The 18,622-nt window shown below is 41.3% G+C and overlaps 2 protein-coding genes across 2 annotated transcripts in view; one reads left to right on the top strand and one right to left on the bottom strand.

The window, feature by feature from the left end:
• Window positions 1–18,622, bottom strand: part of DLD (dihydrolipoamide dehydrogenase) — a 235,916-nt gene that overhangs the window by 105,647 nt on the left and 111,647 nt on the right. The gene's annotated exons all lie outside the window — the stretch shown is intronic.
• Window positions 1–18,622, top strand: part of LAMB4 (laminin subunit beta 4) — a 140,098-nt gene that overhangs the window by 116,830 nt on the left and 4,646 nt on the right. Inside the window, 9 exon segments of the mRNA XM_050935971.1 lie at window positions 191–342; window positions 3,493–3,698; window positions 4,701–4,958; window positions 9,421–9,565; window positions 11,710–11,917; window positions 12,689–12,827; window positions 13,141–13,317; window positions 14,343–14,496; window positions 16,399–16,534. Coding sequence (XP_050791928.1) covers window positions 191–342; window positions 3,493–3,698; window positions 4,701–4,958; window positions 9,421–9,565; window positions 11,710–11,917; window positions 12,689–12,827; window positions 13,141–13,317; window positions 14,343–14,496; window positions 16,399–16,534 — 1,575 coding nt within the window.

Raw genomic sequence — 18,622 nt, 5'->3', positions numbered from 1 at the left:
AAAATTGGGAATGTAAATGCTGGCCTTTTTTCACTTAGTCCTCTGGCCTTCCTAAATATGATGATGCCACAAGCGAATGTTTCCTTCTGGTCTAAGATAAACTGTTGTCATCTAAAATAATGTATATCTAACTCCTAGTTTAATAATAAATCTAGAATGATTACTGTACACCTGCACTTGTCTTCTGTAGACAAAAAGTTGCACAAATGGACCTACATCTCAATAAAATGGATGAATTTCCCAACCTGAATGGGATCATAGACGACATTAAGAAAGAAGCTGACCAGCTGTACGAAAACCAAATACATCTATATCACAATTTGAATAATTTGAGCCACAAAGGTAAGAAGACCAATAGCTAATCGAAATACGAGAACATTTTTCATGACATTTCACCTCCAATTTTTGCTAATTCATTTTGCATGGTTTTAAACTCTCAGATTTTATCTTTCCATAACATCTCAATAGTTTAAAAACTGCCACCATTTTTTCACATATTAACTTGCAAATCTACTTTTAGCTCAAAATTCCATGACTTCAAGCATTCTGAATTTCATACAGAAGTACCAGAGCAGCCATATGAAAAAGGCAGAGGTAGGCCTCAAAAGCTCCCTGGTTTATAATGGGTTTGGGAGTTAAGAGGACCTGGGTTCTGTTCCCTCCTCTAACATTGACTGGCCTTAGTAATATTTTGTAAAGCACTCTATAAATGCAAACATTATTTAATTAAGAACCAGGTCATATCAATACCATACACTGTGGCCAAAAGGACTAATATGATCATTGTTTGCATAAAGAGGGAAGTCGCGAGTAGGAAGGTTTATACTACCTCTTTATTTGGCAATGATGCAACCACTACTGGAATACCGTATCCAGTTCTGGTATCAATAATTCAAGAAGGATGTTGATAAACTGGAGAGGGTTCAGAGAAGACATGCTGTATAGTGATAGACTCAAGCAGTTTCATCTATTTAGCTTACCAAAAAGAAGGTTAAGGAGAAACTCGAAGTCTAGAAGTACCTACCTGAAGTACAAAAATTTGATAGTGGGTTCTTCAGTCTAGCAGACAAAGGTAAAACAAGATTCAATGCCTGGAAGTTGAATCTAAACAAATTCAGATTGGAAATAAGGTGAACATTTTAAACAGTGAAGTTAATTAACCACTGGAACAACTTACCAAGGCTTGTGGCAGATTCTCTAACCATGGCAATTTTAAAATCAAGATTGGATGTTTTTCTAAAAGATCTGCTCTAGGAAGTAGTTTGGGGAAGTTCTATGGCCTGACTTCCCATATAACAGACTAGATGATCCCAGTGATCCCTTTTGGCCTTGGAATCTGAATCTGAATATCCTCGCAATATACATCTGGGAAAACAGAGCTCAGAGTGCTGAAGTGACTTGCTCAACATCACAGAGAATTGCAGTGTTAGAACTAGGTTCCTGTTCATACTGCATTCTTAAGTGAATTATGCTTAATATTAACTCGTGCTAAGGAGAATCTCCATCAGCTGGTAGGAGTAGTAGGGCTGATATCCTCTTTATAGGCCAGCCTCTAGAGAACGAGGCAAAAACATCAAGCAAATGTTAGTCCATTCAGTAAGGACAGTGGAACACATACAGTACAAACCACCCTGCTGATTGATCGAAGCAAATAGTGCTCAGGACAAGAAAGACCTTCGATTCTGGAAGACTATGGCTGGAATGTCAAACACCTTATGATACAATAAAGAACCTAACTCTTATTTCTATAATACTGTCAGAAAGATGTAAAGTTTAAACTAATTCCAATGTATAGAATATGTGTACATTCAAACAGGGCTTGCTATTGTTGTTATTTTATTAATGTGCTCAGTGCTTACATGAAGCAAAATACTAGCACTTCTCTAAATTCAAAGTTTCTTGCTGCTTTATTTCAATAAGAATAAAATGGAGCTAACTAAGATTTAAAAAATGAAAGAGAGGATAAAAGACAAAGCTGAAAGCAAGAAGGAAGGAAAGAAAACAACTAATTGAGATGCAGAGCTTCTCTGCACTGATACACTCTGCCACACCTCTTTGTGCCTGACTCCTCCATTCAGGCTGGTGCACTAGTGTTTCAGCACAACGTGGTGCTATTCCCACATTGATCACTTGTGCAAATTTTCTCAAAGCAATCAATAAAGCTGGAGAAACTTATTCAAAGTGGGGCTAAGAGAGAACATTTTATGCAAAGTGATAAGCAGGTCACTGATTTATGTACCTTTGTAGCTTAACCTGTTGATGCCGTTTGGTCAGATTCCGAGTCCTTTTCATGCTTTCAACCTTTTAGAGACCAACAGTCAGACATTCATATAAAACACCCATAACTGAGGTCTCTGGTTTATACTACATATGGAGTCATGGCCCTATGCATCCATTAGCCTTGCCACCAAGTATCTGACAGCTCCAACACTAAGCACTGCCACCAGACTGCCAGCTCTCTCATGAGCCTTCCTACCTGTTCAGTCTGTTTTTTCTTTTCCCCCATCTAACCTCAGTTTGGTGCCAGCACCACATCAGAGTTATGTCCCTTTTGTGTGATGTTGGTATGGTGAGGTTAGAAAGCCTGAGCCATGGGTGGTGAATTGGACCCCACCACATGTCTGTCTTTGCATAAGACCTTGCAAAACAGAGGGTGTATAGATCTCCTCCTAAATATTCGTTTGGCTGGCAGTCTAGAGCATGGCAATATTACAGTGGTTAATTAGAGTTGGTGGAAAGACACAAACATCAATGTCCTTAAAATGAATATTCACAATTGATGCATATTCATTAAATTCACTTTCCTGCTCTGTCTTTGCAGCTTGATTCAAAACCCATTGATGTTAAAAGTTTTCATAACTTCAGTCAGCTTTGGATCAGGCCTCTAGTATCCAGCTGAGGCCTGGTCTACACTAGAAAATTAGGTCAGCATAACTTCCTTCTGAGGAGTGTAAAAAATTCACACACACACACACACACACACACACACACACACACACACACACACACACACACCGAGTGACATAGTTAAGCCAACCTAAATCCCTGTGTAGACAGCACTAGGTCAATGGAAGAATTCTTCCATTGGCCTAGCTACCACCTCTCAGGGAGGTAGATTATTTACACCAGTGAGAGACCCCCTCCCGTCGGCATAGGTAATATCTATACTGAAGCGCTACAAAGGTGCAGTTGCAGCAGTGCAGCTATGCAGCTGTAGTTTTTTAAGAGAAGACAAGCCCTGAGTTGGTTACAAAAACAAAACAAAACAAAACCCCACTCTCTATAGCTGGCTGAATAAAAGATTCACAAACCTGACAGAAAATCACAATCCCTGGCTGTCACAGCTTAATTTCCCCTCTTATCCAGAGCCAAGAACCAGCTGACAACCTAGCGAAGCTACTGCCACTCATCATGTATCAAAAATGTATTTGTTAGACACAATAAAAATATGGTCTGCCTCTCATATATTAAATGCTATTTCTCTTTATGTAGATTCCTTCAGCAACATTAGGAAGTATTACCAAATGTCATTATCTGCTGAACAGAAAATCAGTGGAGCAGTCCCCATCATAAGATACTCAGAAAACACCAGGAATGGCATATTTGCCATGTTAGGCAATCGAACCGCAAAAGAAAACTATACCTTGGAGCAGCTCAGGATGTTCGAGACTCCAGATATCCAAAAACTGAATAAAAAGGTAAAGTGCTATGGGTTTTATTTTTAAACGGGAGATAAATAAAATACTTGCTTTTGCTGTTGCCAGTCAATAACACGGATATACACTCTTTTTTTTAAAGGAATGTTTGCAGTACTTTTAAATCTGGAAAAGGAGTTCTCAGGGTATGTCTACACTGCAAGTAGAGACCTGTGGCTGGCCCATGCCAGCTACTCAGGCTCACAGGACTCAGGCTGTGGGGCTGTTTTATTGCAGTGTAGATTTCTGGGCTCAGGCAGAAGCCCAGGCTCCAGGATTCTGTGAGGTGGGAGGGATCTTGGGGATGAGGTCTTAAAAACAGAGGTACTGTCTGCTCTGTATGGACATTAAGGCCCTGTCTAAAGGTCACATGAGATAAAGCCATGTCAAAGGGCCTGTTTACAATTCTGTTGTCTAGCCTGGTTACAAGCATGGTTCAGTTTGTAACATAGATTGGACCTTAACCATGTTTTATAATTCAGTTAGGCCTATGGCTTCATGATTAGGCCATGGCTTTACTCACATAGTTAAGGTTCAGCCTACACTTCAGCTGTGAACCTGGGAGAGGAATAGCTCAGTGGTTTAAGCATTGGCCTGCTAAACCCAGTGTTGTGAGCTCAATCCTTGAGGGGGCAATTTGGGGATTGAGTAGGGGGTTGGACTAGATGATCTCTTGAGGTCCCTTCCAACCCTAATAATCTATAAAGTGTAACCAGGCAATGGGATGATCCAGCTCTAGCTGCATTCCTTGACATGACTATATTTATACTGTACACAGGGCCTCAGCATCCCACAGCACTTTTTGTAAGACTAGCAGTTTTCACTGTTGTCATTGTCCAAAAGGTCCCACCACTTTATTGACCATTATACAGTGTGTGTTGGCTGGTTCACCGCCCACTACCCATCTCAGTGGCATTGTATTTTGTGAAGTCTTTTCAGATCCTTTAGGAGAAAAGTGCCATTATAAATGCAAATATTCTTATGTGCTCTAGTATTACATTTCAGAATCATGAAAAGCTCATCACGTGTTGCTTCTTGCCATTAATGTGCTTTTATTGCAGAGTTGTGGGCTCTCAGGAAACCTGTCGTGTTATGACACGTTGTGGGGGAGCTTTATGTCGAAATAGCAATGGAAATGAACAATGTGGTGGCCCAAACTGTAATGGAACTCTTCCTCTTTCTACAAACACAGTCAAGAAAGCTGAAGAGACAGACATGTTGTTAAATAATTTGACTAGACAACTACAAGAGTCTGAAAATCAGGTACTGTATAACCTAATCCAGTGTATTCTGTGGAATAATTTGGCAGCCAAATATGATGCAGGAATTAAGACAAAGAATTTGACTAATCCAAACTATCATGTCCAGAAGGTAATTGTGCAAATATTATAAAAGGGACACTGTCAAAATTAGAGCAACAAGGGGGTCAGGTAATATCTTTTATGGAACCAACTACTGATGAAGAACGAGATAAGCTTTTGAGCTACACAGAGCTCTTCTTCAGGTCTGGGAAAGGTATTCCGAGTGTCACAGCTAAACAAGATTGTTTAGCATAAGGAGTTAACACATATTGTGAAAGAGGATTCAAAGTGGCCGATTAAAATCTTTGCAGGCATAGAACCAAAAAAGGGGGGTAAATTGTTCACAGATTGTTGTAATAAGCCATAAATCCAGTATCTTTATTAAGGCCATGATTTTTAGTGTCTAGCAAAGTTATGAATTTAAGCTCCGAGTCTCGTGTTGTGAAGGTTTCCTTTGAGGACAAGGACTGAGAGGTCAGATATACAGTGATTGCTTTGTGAAGTGTTCCCTCACAGGTGATGCAGTGTTTTTGTGTCTTATCATTTTTCTGTATGACTGTCTAGTTTCACCCACGTAGTTGTTATTGGAGGATTTAATCCACTGGATGAGGTATACCATATGTTGTGATAGGCATGTGTAGGACCTATAGATCTTGAAAGGTGTTTTGTGGGGGGTATTGATTGTTATAGCAATGGAGAGGTGTAGGCAGGTTTTGCATCTGTTGTTATGTCAGGGTCTGGTGCTGCTCTGAGTTGGTGGGTCCTGGTTGAGCTTCCTTCTGATGATGAGATTGTTGAGGTTGGAGGGATGTTTGAGGGCCAGAAGAAGGGTTGGGAAAGATTTATTTCAGGATGTGGTCCCAGTCGAGTATGGTTTGTAACTATTTACTGATATACCATCTGGGTTCCAGTGTGGGGTGGTAGGTGACAACTAGGTGTGTGTGGTCAAAAGTTGTTTTTTTTTCCCCTGTACTGAAGCAGGTTCTTTTGGGGTATTTGGGTGGCCCATTTCCCTGAAGCAATCTACTTCTCTTGTGGAATATCCTTGTATGGTGACAGCAGTTTTAAGTGTGCTAAGATCTGTATCCTGGACTTCCTCCTAGGAGCATATTCTGTGATAACTGAGGGCATGGCTGTAGATAACAGATTTCTTGGGGTGGTTACTAGATCTGTGAAGATAGGCATGGTGATCCATGAGGTTCTTGTATACAGTTGTCTGTAGAGTTCCATTGCTGAAGATGATTGTAGTGTCCAGGAAGCTGATGCTGGTGCAGGAGTGTTCTAGAGAGTGTTGGATGGTGGTGGTTGTTAAAGTTGTGGTGGAAACCTGAGGGAGCCTAGGTCATCTGTCCAAAGGATGAAATATCATTGATGTGTCTCAGGTATATCATAGGGTTTGTGGTGTTTTCAGAAATTCTTCCTCAAGGTGGCCCATTTAGAGATTGGCATTTTGGGGACGCATCCAAGTACCCATGGCTGTTCCCATGGTTTGGACTCAGTATTTGTTGTTAAATGTGGAATTGTTATGGGTGGGGATGAAATGGATGGGTTTAGCAATGTGTTTGGGGTGGATAGCTGAGTGTTGTCCATTGCTTGTAGATCTTTGAGGGAGGCAGTGATGCATGCCATCATTGTGAGAGATGTTGCTAGGTAGGGAATTGACATCCTTGGTGGCAAGAATAGTGTTTGGAGGGAGATTGTTAATGTTACAGAGGTCCTGGATGAAGTCAGTTGTGTTCCGGAGGAAGCTGGCCCTTTGTGTGGTGAGTGGTTTGAGGATGGTTTCGATGAGTCCTGAGATTCCTTCAGTAAGAGTGCCAGGGCTTGGTATGATGTTTGTATATCTCAGCAAGTATGTAGCAGGTCCCTGGGGTGTAGTCATGAGGGATGAAGTTGTAGAGTTTCCCTTGGATTTTTTTAGGAAAAGATTTGGTGATATGTTTACATTTCTCTGTGAATTGTGCTGTTGGATGGTCTTTGAGTTCTTTATAGTAGATGGTGTTGGACAGTTGTCAGTCGGCCTCGTTCACATAGTCATCATGGTTGGGAACTACAGTGGTGCTTTGGCATATCACATCTACCACAATCTCTCCATTACAGAAGGACAGCTATGCAGTCCCTGAAATCCAGCCACCAGATAATGTTCAAATCAGCAGACACTAGATTTATGATTTATTACAACAATCTGTAATCCAATAACTCCCCTTTTTTGTCCTAGGACTGCAGAGCTGTTAATGGGCCACTTTACTTTGAATGATCTCTCACAGTATGTGTTCATTAGTTATGCAAAACAATCTGTTCCACCGTGTATTTAGCTGTGAAATGCTGCATACCTTTCCCAGCAAAGCCATGGCTACACTGGTGCTTTACAGCGCTGCAACTTTCGCGCTCAGGGATGTGAAAAAACACCCCCCTGAGCGCTGCAAGATACAGTGCTGAAAAGGGCCAGTGTAAATAGTGCTGCAGTGCTGGGAGAGCGGCTCCTAGCGCTGCAAGCTATACCCGTAGAGGATGTGGAGTACGTGCAGCGCTGGGAGAGCTCTCTCCCAGCACTGGCGCTGCGACTACACTCGAAACTTCAAAGCGCTGCCTGTGGCAGCGCTGCCGCAGCAGCGCTTTGAAATGCAAGTGTAGCCATACCCCTTGAAGAAGAGCTCTGTGTTGCTTGAAAGCCTGTCTCTCTTGCCAACATAAGTTGGTCCAATAAAAGATATCACCTTGTCTCTCTAATATTCTGGGGCCAACACCTGGCTACAATACTACAAACAGTGGCAAAATTAGTAAGCCAAATATCTGATGTGCTGTCATTGTCTTTTAAAGTGAACATTGCTCCAGTGTGCCTTTTTACATCAGAGAAGAAATGTCATCTCATGGCTAACACACAGGACTGGGAGTTAGGAAAGCTAAATTCTATTCCTAACTGTGCCACAGACTCGACAGGTGATCTCGCAAGACATCGGCCCTGATCCTGCCCACTTGCTTAACATTATGCACCTGAATAAGTCCCACTGCATGCTCACTGATATCATGGGATTCCTCACGTGCTTAGAGTCAATTTAAGTTCACGAGTAATTTTTTAAAAAAATCATTCTCTGAGAGCGTACTCTTTAAATAGTTTCTTTCACTTTTAAAAATGTCTTTAAAAATATGAGATGTTCTGTTTCTGTGATGTTGTATACGGATCTCTTCAGTTGCCAGTTCTCCCTTGCTAACTATGCAACAAAACAGTGAAAATGACTATACATAAAATCCTGTCAAAAGCACAGTAAACAAAGTGGAAAAATATTAAAAATTTGTTCTCATTTCTAGTTTCTTTTAATCCTGGTAATTATAGGTGATACTTGTAACAATAATAAGTCAAATATTTTCAGACAGAAACTTGATTTTTCATGTTGACAATGTCCCTTTAACCTCTCTGGGCCACAGTTTCCTTCTTTATAAAATATAGGTGATATTTACAGTACCTTACAGGGGAATTGTAAGGATAAATTAATCTGTGTGAAGTATTCTCTTCCTGGATTGCAGAGAACCAGTGCATAGAAGTTTCACCTAAAGCACAATATGACCTTGAGCAAAACAAACAGCTGTTTTGCTATTTAAAAATGGTTGAAACATAGCTAATTAAAATAAAACTATCAACTGGGGCCTGGTCTACAGTAGGAAATTAGGTCGGTATAACTAACTACTACCTTGTCAGAGGTGTGAAAAATACACAGCCCTGAGCAATGCAGTTAAACCAACCTAAATACAGCACCAAGCTGACAGGAGAATGATCCCATTGACCTAGCTACTGCCGTTCGGGGAGGCGGAGTAACTATCCTGATGGGAGAATCTATCCCATTAGCGGCATAGGCAGTGTCTTCACGGAAGTGCCACAGTGGTGCAGTTGCGCTGCAGCAGCATTTTAAGAGTAGGCAAGCCCTAAATGATTATGAATATAGTATTAATAGAAACACTGAACTTTTAAGGGCATATTTTAAACCTCCGGGTCTTGGCACCATCCTTCATGTAGTAATTTTAATAATAAATTTAATAATGTTACATTTTACACTTGTTCCAAGCAGAAAGGGGGGGAGTAGATGCAATTAAGAGATATTCCCCCCCGCCCTCCGGTCAACCTGAATGTTCATATCATTTTAAGAGTGAGTGAGGTACAGCATCGTTTTTTTAACAGTAGGTATTTTTTGCCTTCAAAACAATAATTGTTTAACAGTCTGTGAAAATGGGAAGAATATATTACGTTGTCTTTGGTGCAGGTCCAAATGAAGTCAATGCTATAACACCCACTCAGTTTAACAGGACAAGAACCTGGCCCAGAGTCTTTTATAAGTATTATTTTAATATGTTCCGATGGGAGCCGAGCTTGCCAAACAATGACATTGAAACCCTAGAGAGGATAACACTATATTTAAAAATATTTCCAGATTGAAAGCATCAGAAAAATGGCAGAAGATACCAAGACGAAAGGCTCACAGTTACATGGGAAACTAGAGAAAGCTAAGAATCAAACTGAAATTGATAGTGAGAATGCAAAGGAGTTCATCAGAAAAGTGAAAGACTTTTTGTTAGGTAAATATGCAAGGAAAGTTCTTCTTTGAATCTTGTTTCCTGTATTTCAGTATCATATGACATTTACCTCTCTGCTCTGTAACATGATGGCTCAGCCTGGGCACCCCCAAAATGCACTGGCATTTTCAGCTTTAACAGCCACACTGCATACATGCGTCTGATCTGCTGTCTACTTTCAGACGTGATCAATCTCTTTCAGTGATGCTCTTTCACACAGCTCTCCCTCCCATGGCATATCAGTATGTTGGACTATTTCCCAGAGATCTATTAAGTCCCAACCCTGTAACGACTTATTAATGGGTTTAATGTTAAGCATGCAGATGCAAGTGGTCCGGATGGCTACTGCCTTACACAACTAATTGTTGGTCCACTCATGCCTGCAAGGTCCAGAGCATTTCCCGCGTGGAAGGTTCTCCATGAGGATCCACATGTGGGGAGTGACCAGACAGGCAGGGCTGCCAGCGGAGGGCACAAGGCACATTCAGCCTTCCCACACTAGTCCTGCAGAAATCAGGACACAGTGATACATTCCACAGCCCCGAATAGGCCAGCAGAAGGTGATAATTAGGGTGGCTGGGGTTGGTGTGTGTGTGGCGGGGGAGGTCCACATTCATGCAACTCTAACAGTCATAAGTCGGTCAGAGCATCTGCAGCTCCAGCCTACAAGCCTGGGGCCTACTCTGCATCCTCACCCCCGGGAGCTGCATTTCATCTCTCCTGCACTTCACCTGCATAAAGCCCAGTGACCCTAAGGATGCAGTTTTCCATGCTCTCTAAGAGGCACGGGGTTGACTGTTGCATGGTAGGGAGGGAACTGGAGACTTTCCTTTCACCCCTTTCTTGACCTGCTTCCTCTCCTTTTTTAAAAGAACAATGAATGCATCAAATCTGTATTACCAACTCTTGTGAATCTCACAATATTTGGTGGTGTTCATAGAGCATAGTCCTTAAGTCAAGTCAAGAATCTCTGCTTTCATTTTAAAATAAAAAGTTTCCAGGCCTCATTGTTGCGGAAATAGGTGAATCCTAAAGGTTACAAAAAAAAATAAAAAATAACCCCAGAAGGCAAATAAAAAAAACAACAACCCAGCTTTACTGATTTTTCAAGATTTTTAAGCCAGTCTCATGGTTTTAGTGGCTTGATTTATAATCTTTGAACATTTGGGGTTGGCAGTCCAGTAGCATCCAGCCTGCTGTGGCGGAGTGACAGCTGGGAACAGAGTCATCCTTTGCAATGAGACAATTAAACTACTTTATCAAAAATAAAGGCAAAACTGTGCATAAGTCCTAGTAATTTGTAGATTTTGTTTCCTTGATAATGATGGTGAATGAATCATTCATAATTGCTCTTATTTACAAATTAAAAAGGCAGGAAATACTAGAGTTAAGGTGCCTATGGCAATGTTAACTCAGCCACACTAAGCATTGCCATGTGTAGTAGCTTTTGTTTCTGTTCTTTGTTGTTAAATATTTCTAAGAAAATTACCCCTCAGGAATGAAGGAGTTAATGGTGCCCCCTGAACAGCATACCACTGTCATTTCTAGTGCTTAACCTTTGGTAGTTTGTTTTGCAACATTAGCACAAACTTTTAAAATATTTATTTCACCCAAGTCACCTTCTAAACATTGTGGCCATGTTCCCACAACACTCACCTTGGTGTCCCTTTGATCTGGTGGGTGGGGGGAGAAATGGGCTTTGCACAACACAGCAAAATGTGTCAATCATCTAGAGAAACAAGGAGGGTGAGATAATATCTTTTATTGGACCAACAGAAGCTGGTTCAGTAAAAGATATTACCTCACCTACCTTGTCTCTCTAATATCCCGGGACTGACATGGCTACAACAACACTGCATACATCAGTGAGTTAGAACCCTCTGGGGACTGAGTTTTACACCCAAATTTTAATACACCAGTTCAAAGTAGGCTCAAATCCATTTTATCCTGCTCTGACAACAGATTAGCAGCACCTTGAAATATAACATTACACTAAAAAAGGGAGAAAGAATTGTTTGACCCCGCCTTGCTTTGTTTGTCAACTTTATTAGCCTACATAACTCAGCATACATGACATTGTACCAATGTTTAAACTTCACTGTGCAGAAAGGTACATCTTATTATGTTCTATACTCTATTTGTTAAAGATGAAAGTGCACCTCCAGAAGATATAGAGAAGGTTGCAAAGCATGTTCTAGACGTAAACCTTCCAAGGACTCCACAAAAGCTAACAAATATGCTTGATAAAATCAGGAACCTTGTAACACACTGTGAGGACTATGAAATAAATGTGAACAAGTTAAATAACCAAAGGAAAGATGCTCACAAACTTCTGGTGGAAGCAAAACAAGCTGAGTGAGTAGAATATTCTCTTACTGATGTGATAAATCTAAATGAAATTGCAGTGCAAGTACCAAGGGCAAATTCATTAGTGAGGTCACTCAGTATGCCAGCCAGCAGGTGGAAGGGCTACACAGCAGATAAGTTCAGGGCTTTCCTTACAGCATGTTCCTACTTTTCATTTGCACTGGGGCCTCCCTCCAATGGTAATGATCTGACACCTTTCTCACTACACAAAGCTGTGTAAACCATCAAAGGCTACAGCCCAGATCGTCTCATGTATTTAGACACCTAACTCCCATTGATGGAAGATAGGCTCCTAAAAACCTTTGAGGAGCTGGGCCTACATCTCTGCTAGCTCTTGACTGCTCTGCCTGCTGAACTAGCCAAGCAGAATTGTCAACCCAAGGAAGCTCTTCACTTCATTTGAGACCTCATTCATTGAGAGGTTTGAATGGTGATATGCAACCAGAGTAGGAATGTGTGGAGAAGGAAAATGTATTCAGCTCCTTGGCCTCCTGAATGATAGCGCAGCATAAGCCAGCCTGCCACACACCCCAAACTTAACTTTCAAGTCTAACTCGATTTTTCTTTTTGATGGGTTGCTTTCCCATCCCATTGGGCACAGCAATTCTAGATTTTTGGAAGAGCTGGTGAATACTGGGCTCAAGGAACCAGGGGACTAGTAATGCATTTCTGGGTTTGGGGGTATAAAGGGATTTGAGGATATGCCTTTTACTGGATTTACACATTACAATATAATACAACTATTTACTTTTATTTTAGGGAAGCAGCAAAAGCTCTGCCACCTCTTGACGAAGTGATAAATAACCTGAAGGAAGCTGAAAGCACGAAAGGACAAACCAAAGACACCTTCGTAAGGTTAAATGGAGAGATACAAGAAATTAAGACAAAAATCTCACAGGTATCTTCATGTACAATGTTGCCAATGATTGTAGCTTTTTTTATCCATTTATTGTGTGATGTTATGTTATGATTCTTGCAATTCACTTAAATTACAGCCTGTTTCTAAAATCTGGATTGCAACCAAAGATCTCAAAGATACTGCAAATTTAGACCAGTGTAAATGTGAACAGATTTTGGCCCAGATATAGCACCAGTTCCACTTTAAAGAGGACATGTTAATCTGTTTGCCTTAATATCATTCAGTGGTGAGTTTTGCAGGTTAGTTATACATTGCATAAAGGGAGTATGGCCTTCTGGTTGTTTTCCTATAGACTGAGAATCAAGTGAATAAGACAAGTGATGAACTAAAGGACTTTTCAGAAAAACAGTCTGAGCTGGAAGATGAAATTGCTATGCTGCAGAGGAAAATGCTGATGAATGGGAACCAGGCTGCAAATGCAAAAGCAGATGCAGAACAGGCACAAAAGCAAGCTATGGACACAGATAAAGTAATGTATTTCTGTCACATATTCAAGAAAGAAAATTGCTGCCCTTCCCACATGTTTTTCGCTATTTTTGAATGAAAAGTGTAGTGTAAATATGCATATATGCGCCTCCCAAGATTTATTTACATTTTCCATTATGCCATCCAGTTTAGAGTTGCACAGAATCAGAAGCATTTCCTTCCCATTTTAACTTACCCAGCAAACAATAGTCCTGTTTACTTACATCAATTTAAAAAAACACAAATCTTGTGCCAGACTGTGATATCCTTACTCCCATTGAATAGCACATTACATCCTAGGGCAAGATACTACTCATTGGGAGTGAAGGTATCACAATCTTGTCCCTTGCATTTAACACACTTGACTTCAGAGAAAACTGTTTTGTTTTTCCCCCTTGATGCTCAATATAGCTCAAATTCTTAAGTACCCACTGAGCTAGGTAGAAGTTTTCCAGAATTCTGTGTATGGCTAACAAAGAGCCACAGATCAAAAGCCGAAGTATGCACTGAATGAGCCTCTACACTACATGAAATCCAGCAGAAATCAAATTGCAACCTTCACAGTAACCAAAACCAAGTAGGCATGGAGCCAGAAAGTAAATATTATTAAACCAAATTTGTAAAAATTACGCTATGCCTAGTTCATTAAAACTGAATTGAGGCTTGTGTCTAAAATGGAAGCAAACACAAAACCAATAAAGGGAAATAAACTAGGAATAACACAATCTTTTAAAATTCTGCTTAAATTATGTTTATTTTTCCAGCTCCATCCTCTCTTTATTTTGGATTGTTCAACAGGCAAGACTGTTTTTATTTTGATTTCTGCTAGATTTTGCATTTTCAGGGCTTCATCCAATGCATATTTATCCTGGGTGAGTTTTAGACTTAAAAGAATGAACGACATAATGTGTGAAACAGAGAGGAGTGGTAAATGAGGTAGAAAAATCTCTGCTTTCTTCGTAGGTCAAATAAATTACAGGGCACTTCATTACACAAAATCAAGTGGGGTTGGTTGGTTTGTTGTTGCAGGAATTTGCAAACCTTAAGAGAAAATACACCATTCTGCAAGAAAAAGTAAAAATAAAAGGGCTTCCAAGAGAAACATTAGAGAAACTGAAGCAGCTGAAAGAAGCAGCAGAGAAACTGGCTGAAGAGACTGAAGAAAAAATCAAAAGAATAAAAGGTGTCCCACTTTCATTTCCATGCCCAGCAGTGAAATACATATGAAAATGCTGAAAGACAGAAATATAACCTGAAGGCCTTGTCTACACACATACACAGTGCACTACCTTACCTACGATCAGTTTAAAAACCAACATAGTTAAACTGGTGCAAAGTTTCAAACTGGTTACCTCGGTTTAGCTGTGCCTGTACATTTTCTAACACAAGCTGCTATAAGCCAAGCTTAAATCAGTGTAAGCGTGACCACACGGGGTTCTGCAACGATTTAACCGAACTGACTTAAAAACACACTGGTCGCAACAATCCTAAAGCACAATCCTGCCCAGTACTGAGCACCTTTGGTTCCCATTGGAATCAGCAGGTTTGCCTGGCGGATGGGGAAAAGTTATTCAAGTGGTGAAAATTTGGGATGGGTCAGGAGGGGTGGAATATAACAAGTACCACTGGAGACAACGGGAACTGAGGATATTCGGCACCTTGTAAGATCAGGCCCTTTGTGTCCTGATGGGATTCTTTGCATATCTGTAAAGCACAACTGAATGCAAACACCGAGTGGCTGGGACAGGTTGGTGGGATGCTGTTTGAGCATTAGGCTTTTCACAGCTTTCCACTTTTATTAGACAGGTTTCAGAGTGGTAGCCGTGTTAGTCTGTATCAGCAAAAACAATGAGGAGTCCTTCTGGCACCTTAGAATGCCGCAAGGACTCCTTGTTGTTTTTACTTTTATTAGAGTCACAGTCTGTGTGTTAATAGTAAATCACAGTAATATCACCACACTAGCAAACCATCAAAGTACATAGCAGCAGTCTACTGAATGCGCCCAATCCTGCATCCATTGACACATATGGAAGTTTTATCACTGATTTCAAAGAAAGCAGCACTGGGGTCAGCGCTGGGCTTGCTCCTACCAGACTCTGCGGCCTATAAAAATAACCAATCAGCAAATGCCAGCATGGGAGTAAATTCTTTTGGATGTTAATGGGGGGTAAGAAAGAGAGCACAAGAGAGAATAAACGTTGAGAAAAGCCACTGAAGAAAAATAACCCCGTTCTGTTGTCTCCAAGCATTCCCCAGTCCAAAGGCCCCGAAACTATGATGATGGGAATCTTAGGACTGCACATCATGAAAAAATGCAGTTTTGATTCATCATCAGTGCATGTGTTTTCATGATAAAGACTAGGGGCCTCTGAACAACCCTTGTGTAAATCTGGAGTAACTGCATAGAAGCCAGTGGAATTCCCTGTATAAAACTCCCATAAAGGAGAGGAGCATGAGTTATTTGGAGCCAGACTGTGAGCCTTTATTTACACTGCTGAGCGCTCAGTTCATTTGAGTCATCGCCACTGAAAGCAGCTGACTAAGACAAGGTCTCCACACACTAAAGCTATGTCTACACTGGCAAGTGACTGACAAAACTTTTGTTGTTCAGAGGTGTTAAAAAAAAACACACACACACTCCAAAAAGACAAAAGTTGTCGAGGAAAAGCGCCGCTGTGAACAGCGCTTTGTCAGCAGAAGCAATCTCCTGCCGATAAAGCTAATGCCATTCATGGGGAGTGGAAGATTTTTTGTGGGCAGGAGAACTCTCTCCTGCCGACAAACAGTGACTACACTGTGTGCCTTTTTAACGGCATGGCTGTAGTGGCAAAGCTGTGTCGCTAAAAGCTATGTAGCGCAGACAAAGCCTTACTCACAGTGGCTAACAATAAAAGCACATTGGAAAAATAAACATCTTGAAGGCTGTTGTAATCTGCAGATAAAACACACGTGTTCTTATCAAATAGTGTTAGCGGCAACACACATTTCTCCAGGGGAACTATTTGATAACAACACGTGTGTTTTATCCACAGTTTTTACGTGCACAACAATAAATGCATCATTAAATGTTACTTTCTTCTTTCAGATTTGGCAAAGAAGCTCCAAGATCTGAATCAGACTAAACAAGATAAGACTGATCAACTAAAGCAACTAGAAGATCAAGTAATAGCCATAAAAAATGACATTACTGAGCAAGAAAACAAATACGCTACATGCAAAAGGTAGGACCTGGTAAAACATCCTGTCTCAAATGGCAATGGAAATTGGCTCAAGCTTCTGCTTTTACCATTTTCTGAACTTTTCAGAATTGAATGGCTGTATTCTGCTAAGCCAGGGCCGCGTACAGTATTTAGATACATGGAATTAGATAATTTTCCTTTTGGTTTTTAGTCCAGTTTAATTTACGTGGCACTAGGAAAAAACCTGTTAATAAAATACTCGAAGAAGTTAGCGGGGGCTGTTTTTCATGCTGACTCTTACAGACACGCCCAGCAGTAAGCCCACTAGCTCCTCTTGATGAAAAGGGGAGAATCTGAATATAGCTCAGCCACTGACATAGGTAACAGGCTCAAAGGATGCGTGCACAAGGGCTATTCCCTACTGGGTTTTTCACCTGTTGAAAACCTACCATCACCACCAGGCCTTTCGATGAACCTCCACTCATGCCTGAGAGAGTCCTTGCAATGGCCCTCTGGTGTGTATAGTGACAAATTGTACAGGGTGGTCTGGAAGCTGGGAAGTGTGAGGATGGAGAGTTTACATGGTTGAAGAAAAGGCACCTTTTTTCTCTGTCATCCTCCCATGCACACCCTCTGGAAGCTAAGCAGAACTGTCCCCTATGTACCCTCACCACCACCCCTGTCCCCCCATGACAGGGATTTCAGGATTCACTATGAAAATCTGGTCACCTTCGCTGGGACACAGCAGGGAGGAGCAAGCCTTGCTCAGCCCAGTGAAGCATGCAGCCTGTTTGTTCACTGAAGGTATTCTCATGTAGCATCGGACCATTAAAGGACATAGGTGATGGGTTGCAATTTTCCTCTCTCACACTAGGTGGCTGTATACAGATGTTTAAATCCAGTCTTCCCAATGTGACTAGAATAAGTTGTAAATTCACTAACTTTGGTTAAAGAAATGTTTTGATCAAAAGCTCGTGTAATATAATTTATCTAATCCACGTGAAAAAAGCCAGGTTACAGTGCTGTATAATAAAGATGTCATAGCTATAAAAACCAATGATGCACCTGATTCTGCAAACACTACCAGGCATAGTGATTACTACCAGAGCAGTCCTAGTGAGCACTTATGTTTGGTGGGCCAGGTCTACACTACACACTTACTTCAGTATAACTGTTGCTCAGGAGCGTAAAAAATCTACACTCCTAAGGGTATGTCTACACTACGGGATTATTCCGATTTGACAGAAACCAGTATTTGGAAACAGATTGTATAAAGTCGAGTGCATGCGGCCACACTAAGCACATTAATTCTGCAGTGTGTGTCCATGTATCGAGGCTAGCGTCGACTTCCGGAGTGTTGCACTGTGGGTAGCTATCCCATAGCTATCCCACAGTTCCCACAGTCTCCCCCTCCCATTGGAATTCTGGGTTGAGATCACAATGCATGATAGTGCAAAAACAATGTCACGGATGTTTCTGGGTAAATGTCGTCAGTCAATCCTCCCTCCGTGAAAGCAACAGCAGACAATCATTTCGCGCCTTTTCCCTAGATTGCCCTGGCAGACACCATAGAATGGCAACCATGGAGCCCGTTTAGCTTTTTTTCACTGTCACCATATGTCTACTGGATGCTGCTGACAGATGCGGTACTTCAGTGCTACACAGCAGTATCCCCTTGCCTTTGCAAGTTAGCAGAGACGGTTACCAATCATATTGTACTGTCTGCTGCTGTCAGTGAAGTCGGCCGGGGGCGCATGGACAAAAATGGGAATGACTCCCCAGGTCATTCCCTTCTTTACGTTTTGTCTAAAGGTAGAATCAGTCCTACCTAGAATATCAGGCAAGTCTACTAAAGAACCAGAGAGGCAAACAGCTGCTGTGGGTCAGAGCCCCAGACATCCCGCAGAAATGATGAGCTGCATGCCATTCTAGGGGGTGCCCCTGCAACAACCCTATCTGTTGCCTCCCTCCTCCCACACCCTTCCTGGGCTACCGTGGCAGTTATCCCCCCATTTGTGTGATGAAGTAATAAAGAATGCATGAATAAGAAACAACACTGACTTTATTGAGATAAAATGGGGGGGAGGCAGCCTCCAGCTGCTATGATATTCCAGGAAGGACTGAATCTCC

This window comes from Gopherus flavomarginatus, chromosome 1 (assembly GCF_025201925.1).
Source record: "Gopherus flavomarginatus isolate rGopFla2 chromosome 1, rGopFla2.mat.asm, whole genome shotgun sequence".
Classification (NCBI taxonomy): Eukaryota; Metazoa; Chordata; order Testudines; family Testudinidae; genus Gopherus; species Gopherus flavomarginatus.
The sequence above is the reverse complement of the archived record's forward strand: the minus strand, read 5'-3'. Positions and strand labels throughout refer to the sequence as shown.